General features: G+C 45.1%; 1 protein-coding gene across 1 annotated transcript; it reads right to left on the bottom strand.

The window, feature by feature from the left end:
- Positions 1-6,236: 6,236 nt before the first annotated feature.
- On the bottom strand, positions 6,237-7,220 carry NPBWR1 (neuropeptides B and W receptor 1). Its single transcript, XM_068397029.1, has one exon. The coding sequence runs from the start codon at positions 7,218-7,220 to the stop codon at positions 6,237-6,239; it is 984 nt and encodes a 327-aa protein (XP_068253130.1).
- Between the last annotated feature and the right edge of the window lie 2,426 nt (positions 7,221-9,646).

The raw sequence follows: 9,646 nt of genomic DNA, 5'->3' as shown, positions 1-9,646 counted from the left end.
ATGTGCATGGAGACTGTTTTTAAGACTTCAGCTTGTTCTGCCAGTGACAGGCAGCCTGAAGAGTAAGTTACCGAGTCACATGGCCTTTCCCATTGAGTACTATATAGTTGTATATTATAATCAACATATATGCTCTAAGCATTGGTACTTGGCCTATTATCAGCTGTTCAGAACTGCGAAATAGGGGGCAGATCCTGGATTTCCTAGTACCGCTCAGAGTGAGAACTTCTTGAACCCAGATTGTAAATTTTCATGATGCTATGGGGATGTGTGCATGTCAACGCCTCAGGCCAGGAAAGTGCTTTTGAAGTAAATCTTTTGATCATTCATCCCTTACTACCTTTTGGTCCTTTCTGCAGAGCAGCCTACAAATGTGCCAGCTGAAGTCCTTTTGGATGAAATTAAAGCAGCACATGCAATCTAGGAGCACAGCTAATGTGTTGTGATTGATAATGCATCTGTGCAGTCAGACCACAGCTAGTCCGGGGTAGAAACTCCTGAAATACACACAGCATCGACTCTAGGCTCTTAACACCAGTCAAAAGAACAGATCTGTTCTTATTGCACTTAGTGTTAATATAGACAGAGCCCAAGATCTCCCTTCCTGGACCCAAATACAGGGATCACTTTAGCCTGACATTGTAGGATTCTCCTTTCACGCTGTGTAATCCCCCTTACTTCTGCCTCCTTCCTGCTGATGTGCTGCTCCTGATTTCAGGGTAGCTTTATGCTGTGGAACAAATAATCAGAGAAATGCTCGAAAGCCACTGAAATACAACCGATAGAGGTGCAAAACTTATTGGGCAAGTGATGTAGAAATGACAGAGGAGGTGTATGCTTTGAGGGCTGCTTTGGCTACCCAGTGCTGCAGCATATCTGGAACATGAAAAACAGCATGGCATGAGGTATGGCATCCCTTGGCATCCCTTCCATTATGCCAACTTTCAGGGCTAGAGGTGCTGCAAAAGCCCATATGGAGAAAAACACGTTGCCTGAGCTGAGTGAGAAACTTGCCTAAATCCTCTGCTGTCAGAGCAGTCTGCTGAGGGAGCCCAAAAGAGCACAGGGATCCGTGGCAATCAACAGCAGCTACAGTTTTGGGGTAGTCGGCTCAGGAATGGCCAGGCAATCGTGCTGTTGCTGGGAAAGTATGCAGGGTGATTTTTAAAACAATTTATAGGGAACTCATGGGCCTGAAGGAATATCTGGTTTTCAGTGACCAGAGCTCCCAGAGTGTGCCCCAGCCACTGAGGGCCACGTGCACTCAGAGATTTTGGCTGAAGGGGTGTTTGACAGTCACACCCGGTGTCAATCTCTGGGTCTCTGTAGCTTGCTGTATGTAGACTATGGGGAGATGTTAATGAAAAGCAATGTACGTGTGTCAGAAGCCAACATATTGAGGAGATTTAATGCTGACAGCCTACAACAAGCTGGGGGCCTGGTTCTGTTTAATCACATTATTTGGGGAGGGGCAAGCTGAATACCCACTTATAAAGAAAAGATGACAGTGCTCTCTCCTGCCTTGGCTTATGAGGCCTTACTGCAGTCACATCAGCTCTAGGCAAAGATTATATAATATCAAGCCTATGGGTCTCAAGACTATGTCGCGGTATGCACCTTGCAGATGAAAGGCCAGCTCGTACTACTGACTAAACCATCTGGATGCAAAGTGACCTGTTGCATCTCACCTGACACCTGTGGGGCTGGATGACAGTGTTTCATGGGGCCCTAGGCACTGAGGGTTCCCCTTTACCTATCCACACTGCCATGTCTGGATAAAAAGGATGCAAATGTTCTTATGGATGCCATATGTTTTCATATGCTGGTCACACGTGCTATCACTTACTTGCATTGCACATATCTTCCTTTCTTCACTGTGCTTTGCTGTGTATGTTGCTGTATTAATTTTATGACTACTTTGTACTTTTCGTAGTTTGAAGTGGGTTATATTTTGCTGCTAGTCAGCTTTAGATGTTGTACCTGATTAGTTTTATGGCCTGTACTGGTTAGCTTCTTTTCTCAGTTTCCATGTGTGGGCTGCCTGTTACAAGTGTAAGTGATAATACTTTGAGTATCTCCACTTTACAGGCCGCTGTCAATTAATGGAGTGCCTGGGCTCTGTGCTTGAGGCTGTTTTTGGAGCTGCCTGTTTGCCATCTTTTGTGCTTCTGCTGCATCAGAGCAGCAGTTCTGGGTCCCAGAACTTTGCCCATGTCCGCTCTCTGCAGAGCAAGGTATTACACAGGTGTATCCTTCTGGTACTCTAACTAACCACAGTCCTGAGAATACATCCCTGTCTCCTCCCTCCCTCTTGCTTGCCCCCAAAAAATCACACACACACACAAAATTTGCTGCATGCTGGTAGGCAGCGGTCAGCTGTTAAAATGCTGGGTTTAACGCCTGTCAGGGTGATACAAACAGAGGGTGAGGATGAGGCACAAGTAGCCAGAGGATGCCTCTGTGGGACTGGCTCTACTTATGCATGAATACCTGCAGCTGTGCCCCAACTGCACAGGCAAAGTGGACTGGAACAGGATGGTCTGCTCTGTGGCACCCAGAGGCAAACTAAACCTGTGAGCCACAGAATATGATTGCCTGTATGCACAGGGGAAAATGGCTTGGGCAGCTGTGTGCATGGCTGTGAGCCTCAGTGCTTGTGGTCAGGATGTCTCAATCTGGAGAAAGTTTAGTCTTTCATTCCCAGCCTGCCTGGCCTACCAGGGAGCCTATAAAGTAGTTGCTGTTAGATAAAGTTGTAAGCTGTAGCAGGGCTGATGCTGTCTGCCTTGTTACGTGCTGCATAGTTTTCTTTGCAGAAGTATTAGCTAAATTTTCTTCTTGGGAAGCTCATACCCACACTGAAGGTGCCACTACCCATCTGGATCTGCAGGTCATCCTGGAATTGCTTCCATCTGGAGATGCAGGTACACTTGAGAGTAAAAGTTACTAACCAAATGGGATCAGTTACTTTGATTTTGCTTATGGAAAAGATTAACTGTAAATCCAAAGTAATTTCCATCAGGCAGGATAGCAATGTTTTTGCTGCATGTTTTAATGCTGAAGCTCTGCAAGATCAGATCTGCCTTACTTACCATTCAGCACCCTCCTCAGCCTGTCCAGGCTCAACTTCCTCCTGCACCTAGATGCCCATCTGCAATGTCCGCAGCAGGACAGGCTCCAGTCCCACCTCCCAGACATGTCACGGACACTGCAGACAGCATAGCCATCCAAGGGGAGTCCTGCCCAATGCATGAATTTGAGCTGAGCACCCGTGTCAGAGCTGGACTGTTGTTCAAATTTCAGCCTGTTCTGTGATTAACAACCATAGGAAAACTCCAGGCATTTTGGGAAACACTGAATTCTTCTCAGATATTTATCCTACTATGAAGAACAGGTAAGATGTGGCTTCAGAACGAGGAGGAATTTAGGGAAGGATTGTGTTTGCCACAAGTGATGTTCTGCTTGCATTTTTAAGTTTCTGATACAAAAAAGACAAACAGCACAAGATACCTTAAAGTGAAATTTGTTAATGGATAGCACTTCTCATATTTTCCCCTATGGACAACAGGAATTGAGTACGGGGAAGACAAAGGGATGAGATACTGACTATGAGGAAAGTAATAATTTAAAATGCTTTCCTATTTCCTAAGAAATAGGAAGATTTTAGAGAAATCTCTTTACATTGATCCAGTTTAAAAGTTGCTTGTTTGTTTGTTTTTTAAAATCTTGAACCAGATTACATTGCTTAGTAACAGTTAAAATTTTGGTATTTGAAACTAGATAAAAATGAAATACAAATCAGACTGTTCTTATAACCTACTGTTAATATCAGTCGAGCATCTCAGAGATGCATTTGATGTATACGCATAGGTTAGGTTTTGCAGAAGCACAGTAAAGCTACTCAAATGTCAATAATATTTCTGGGGCACATAGAAGCCCCGACAGGTGATGAGACAAATGTGACTGTACAGCAGCTTGACCAAACGTTCAGGCGGCTATCAGAAGCAATGCTCAAATCTGTACCACTCTCTAAGGTGACTGTTGGACAGATAACCCTATTTCACTGGCATTCTTCAGTCTTCAGGGAAGGATCAGCAACCAACAAGAGCACAGCAATCTTGAAAATGTCTTTTCTGAGAATAACTGTGTGCAGCCTTCACACAAGTAATGCTGTTGTAGACATGATGGCTTAAGGATATTGAGAGAGGTGATGTGTGTATATAGTTTAGCAGCCTAAACAAAGACGGACTTTGCTACTTGGGCCATACAGAGTAAGATCTTTCCCCATGGCAAGTGACTGACCACAGAGAGCATCACAAGCCCAGGTGAAACAGCAGGCAGCTGGTGGGAAAAGTTAATTACCTTTTGTTTCAGGCAGAACGATGAAGTGAAGGACACTGGTTCCTACAGCACACTTTTGTACGTAGTGTGGAAATGGATATTCTACGCCTTTTGAGCTTGCTCTTTCAAAGACCAGCTTCTGTGTCTGATGGAAGTCAATCATACATCCTCCAGTGAAGCAGAATTAGACACCGTTGTCCCTCAAAGGAATCCTTTCATTTCCATGCCAGCTAGACTGGGTGTTGAAACTAGCACTATCTCAGAGAACATTAATGGCTTGTAAGGAGAAATGATTTAATCATCAGCTCAGTTATATGGCATTATAATGTACTAGGGCTTGTGTAATTGCTAAAATCTGCAAGTGAAATTTTTATTTGGAGGTTCTTTGGAACATTTTAGCAAGAGAAACTTTCCATATGCCTATGACAGATCTTTAGACTGCAGCAGTGGGAAGGGACCTGGTGCAAGGGCTCTCAGGAGGCACCTGCAAACCTGAGCATGTGCCACACAAATCCTTATTCACCTCCTGAAACCCATCATCCCTTCCTGTGTAAGTGGAAATTCAATTCCGTAGCCACATTTCCCTATCTCTCTGTATTCAGTAGAGGGGGAGATATGTAACAAAACTTGTGTTACACTGATTTAGCCTCTGCTGCAGGGAAAAACAGGGAAGACCACTAAGACGAGAAATGTTAAGTGACTGCAAATATTTTCCCAGTCTTCCACATGTTTTCAGTTTTCCTTAGAGGGCTAAAAGAGGAGAGAAGAGGAAAAAACCTCTTCATGCAGTGTTTGGAAGTGTGAATTCTACTGAAACTTTCATTGACCCTCTCCTCCCTCCTCCAGATAAAATTAACCTAATCTTTTGTGTTTTTTTTTTTTACTTCTTTTGTCCTCCTTAAGACAAATATTACAAATCACATCAGAAAGCAGAGTACAAGTGTGTGAGAGATTGTTAAAAGTAACCTAACCACTGCATATGTTATTCACGATTTGTAGGAAAGAAGTCAGAACATTCCCCATGTTTCAGTAAGTCCTTTTCAAAGCCTTAAAGGCTAACTTGTTCTGAAAATACCTTCTGATTCTGTTTTCTAGGACCAAAAATAAATAAATCTGTATGTTCAAGGAGATTCCCCATAAACATAAGACAAATAAAAAAGTAAACACCACTTCTGATGCAAACAAAAGCTGCGTATTTTACAAACTGCAGCTACTAAGTACACTGTTAAGCTATTTTCTACAGCAAGTGGCTCCAAACCCACATCTGTGTATTTTATTCACTAGTGAGGGCTTGCTCTTTCTTCCTTAAAGCCAGACTGAGGTCTCTCTTGCCTGTTATCACAGATTTTGACCACCTTATCTCAGTCCCCTGTAAAATGAAATGAGCTCAATACCTTGGTTTATTCCCTATACTTTGGAGCTGTGTCTTTTTCAATATTGCTAAGTTTGAAAGACTTTGGGTAAGCAGGTCCTGTGGATATGAAAGAGGCTGAGGAATCATTAAGCAAGACACTCAATAACACACCTTTATTGGGTTTTACAAATCACCAGTAATAGAGACAGTCATGTGGCTTGAGTTCACAAAGCGATACCTTTAAAAAGGGAAGAAGGACCTGCTGCAGCTCTGTGAGCTACAAACCTAGGACAGAAAGCACTAGAGAGAAGGAACTAAAAAAAAAACACAGGGAAAGGGATGGAGAGCAGTGCTGAGGAAATGAGTGCAGGAAAGATGAGAAAGATCCACCTGGCCCCAGTTTATGTCTTGGGTAGTGTGACAATCTGAAGCTCTGTGGGCTGTCATAAGGAGGCCGGAGAGAAAGCACTCTTTGGCCTGGAGTCACCCAGGAAGAACAGATGACTATGAGAGGGACAGAGGAAGGGACAGAGGGTTGGCTTTATGAGGTGGTTCTGCAATCTATCAGTTTGCGAAAGCTCTTTCGGAAACTGTCATCCAGAAAGGCATACAGGAAAGGGTTGAAGCAGCTGTTGGCATAACTCAAGCTAGTGATGAAGTAGGAAATCCCAATGATGAGTGGAGTTTGTGGGATGTCTGTGATGAGGACCACCACTGTGCTAAGGTGATAGGGCGTCCAGCAGAAGAGGCACACAGCCAGGATGACAACCACCATCAGTGTCACCTTTTTCTTGGCTTTGTCCAGGGCTTTTGCATTGCAATGGAGGTGCACACGTCTCAGTCTGCACAGCATGGTGGTGTAGAGGATGCAGATGGTGGACACTGGGATGGTAAAACCTAAAATAAGGGTGTAGATCCGACTGCCTTTCCACCACACACTTTCAGGGTGGGGGAACACGAAGACACACTGGGTTCGCCCCTGCTCCTTGTGTATCTTAGCAAAGACAGTGAAGGGCAGGATGATGACTGTGACGAAGGACCAAACACAGAGGCTCACAATCTTGGCTGCTCGGTAGGTGCGGTAGGACATCTTCCTGGACTTGGTGGTGGCCACCACAACGAGGTAGCGATCAATGCTCATGACGGTGAGGAAGTAGATGCTGGAGAAGGTGTTGTACTGGTCTATGGAGATGATGAGCTTGCACATGAACTCTCCAAAGGGCCACCGCAGGAGCAGGTAGTCAGCAATGTTGATGGGTAGCACCAAGGTAAAGAGCTCATCAGCAATGGCCAGGTTGAGGATGAAGATGTTGGTGACTGTTTTCATCTTTGGGGCTTTGAGGATTACATAGATGACGGCGGTGTTGCCTGTCAGCCCCACGGCACAGATGATCGAGTAGATGACAGGCACCATGACATAGAAGCTGGGGCTCTGTGGGGGAGTGGACATATTCAGACCCCCATCCCCTCTCCCAGTGCAGTCTGCACATGAGGAATTAGTCTCAGGGAGGGAGGAGTTCTCCATGGCCACAGGAGAGGGTGGTCAGTCCCACTGGTGATGGGGACGACTTGGAAGTGGGGGAAAAAAGGCAAGAACCCTGTTCTTCTCAAGTCTGTCTTCTCCAGTGCATCCAGCCACCAAGTTCTCACATATGCTGCCCACTGCCACCCTGCCGGGAGCAAGGGGAGATCACCAAGGGCTCAGCCAGCGGTGGAGGGTCCCACAATCCCCCCAAAGTGGGGATGGTCCCCGACCGGCTGCCCCTTCCCACCTCCCGCACCAATGGGCGCTGTGTGAGGTCAGCGCCCAGCCTCGGACTCCCCCAAAGTGACCACCCCAAGGCGACATTGCTCACCTGGGAACCCAGCTGTCCGACCCTGCCATGCCCCCCCACCGCCCCTCCGCGGCGCCTCTGGGCGCCTCTGGGCGCCGCGGAGGGGCGGCGGGGGAGACGGCAGGGTCGGACTGCCCAACTCCTGCCCTCAGGGGGGAGTCGGTGTCTTTGGGATGCTCCCCAAAAAGCAAAACATCCCTCCTTCCCGACGGAGCCGAGCGCTTTGGAAGGGGAGGAAGGATGCACTGACCTCTGCCAGCCTGGATGCGGTGGTGGGGCTCCCGAGGGGCGCAGGAGCGGGGTGGGGAGATGAGGGTCCCGGGTCCGTGCAGGCGGGGGAATGCCGGTGCTGCTCCTTTGCTTGATCCTGCGAGTTAAATGCGTGCCCGTCTCGATCTAGGTAGCAACAGATAGGTAACACGAACCGCAGAGAGGATGGTTTAAAAGTCGAGCTGGACCACTGGAAAGAGATTTGTGCAATTACCTGAAGTCACATCTCCTCCCGACGGCGGTGAGGTATCGCAGTGCAGCCACGGGGAGAGAAATCCCAGCTCTAGGTGGCATCTGCTTGTCGTGCTGGGTCTGAGAGCTCAGCATCCTCCGCCTGCCCCGTCCCGGGGGCTGTCCGCCGTGCAGGGCGTGGACAGTGCCCGTCTGTCCGGGGATGCTGTTCAGCTTGCCACGAAAAGGTGTTTTTCACGGGGTGTGGGTTTGCAACTGCAGCAGGACGCAGGCACGGGAGTTCCTATACCTCCGCCTGACACTTTCTCCTCTTCACGCTGTGATAATGATGGATTTGAATATAATCCCGGGGAGGCAATCTTTTTTAGAGGGTAATTCAGAGTTCCTGATTATCCTGTTTTTTTCAAAAAGCACATGAAGCAAAATCTATCTCACTTCAGTTTGTTTTGCTTCTTAAATGAGATTGAATTCTATGAGCTTTAGTACATATGATAAAATTTTACATCTCTTAAATTAGAAGTGAAAACGTCTTTTGTGGTGTTACCAGCAGTACTCACCACATACATTAAGATACTAATAATGTAGTACATGCATCCTTTTAGCAAAAAGTTATGCAAAACTCTTTAATATCTCTGAGCTAACACCATGAAGTGAGAGATAAACACAGTTCTTTGGCTCTGATTGTCCTATATTCTGATGTGTAATTACCTAGATTATCAAGATATTACAAATATGAAAATCCAAGCAAATAAATTAATGAGTAAATAGATATAATAGAAAATAAAAAATAATAATAATTCAAAAATAGATTTAAAAGTCCAAGCAAACAAAAGTAGCTTTGCTTCATTATGATTATGATTTGCAGTGCTCTGTCTTATTTTATCATATAGTACTAGCTACAAGATATAGCAAATGACACTTCACCATACAGAGTACACTGTATGGCCTGTGGTTCTTGACTTCATCTACAGAAACATTTGAGAAGAAAAGGTGTTTACACACCTGTGTACTCCAATGAGAATGAGAGTGACATAAGTACAATGCTGAAGTCTTATCATGGAGTTTTGATCCCTTTTCTGTGTACTTTATAGTTTCACAAGCCAAGGAATGAAAATATCACCTTCACTATGAAGTTTATTAGAAGTTGGCATTTGAGTCAGGTTTTCTGACCCAAAGACGTAGGCACAGTTGTCCCAAAGTGAATATAGCTTTGTAAACTTTCCCTAAGAATTACATTTTTAATTTTGGACGCAATCAAAACTTCTGGTGACCATCTTTCCATTTGGTCTTTTATTTCCAGCAATTTACTGCAGATAGTACCATGAGCTCCCTCTTCCCCTTTATATCTACCCAAGTAATCTTGATTAGAAAATACAAATTTAATCATGATAAAACTAATTTAGCTATTTTTCGTTGTTTTCACATATGTTTCTCTGGAGAAGGTTTGTTACCTTCCTCTGTGGTTTTAGAATTGTTTTTTTCTCTCAGAAATCCTACTGAGATAGGAATTTCTACTGAAGTTTACCAAAACCTTTCATAGCATTTCAGCTTTGGTTTAAGATCAGCCATGGCATAGTTCAAACAAAAGAGAACACACACACTGGGCAACACCATAATAACACCAATGCAGGAAAAAAATGACTACAATTCACTT

This window comes from Nyctibius grandis, chromosome 3, assembly GCF_013368605.1.
Source record: "Nyctibius grandis isolate bNycGra1 chromosome 3, bNycGra1.pri, whole genome shotgun sequence".
NCBI classification, from domain to species: Eukaryota; Metazoa; Chordata; class Aves; order Nyctibiiformes; family Nyctibiidae; genus Nyctibius; species Nyctibius grandis.
This window is presented reverse-complemented; position numbering and strand designations above follow the sequence as displayed.

What these genes read in the sequence shown, in the direction of transcription:
- NPBWR1 (XM_068397029.1), bottom strand. Translation starts at nt 7,220, where the DNA reads ATGGAGAACTCCTCCCTCCCTGAGACTAATTCCTCATGTGCAGACTGC.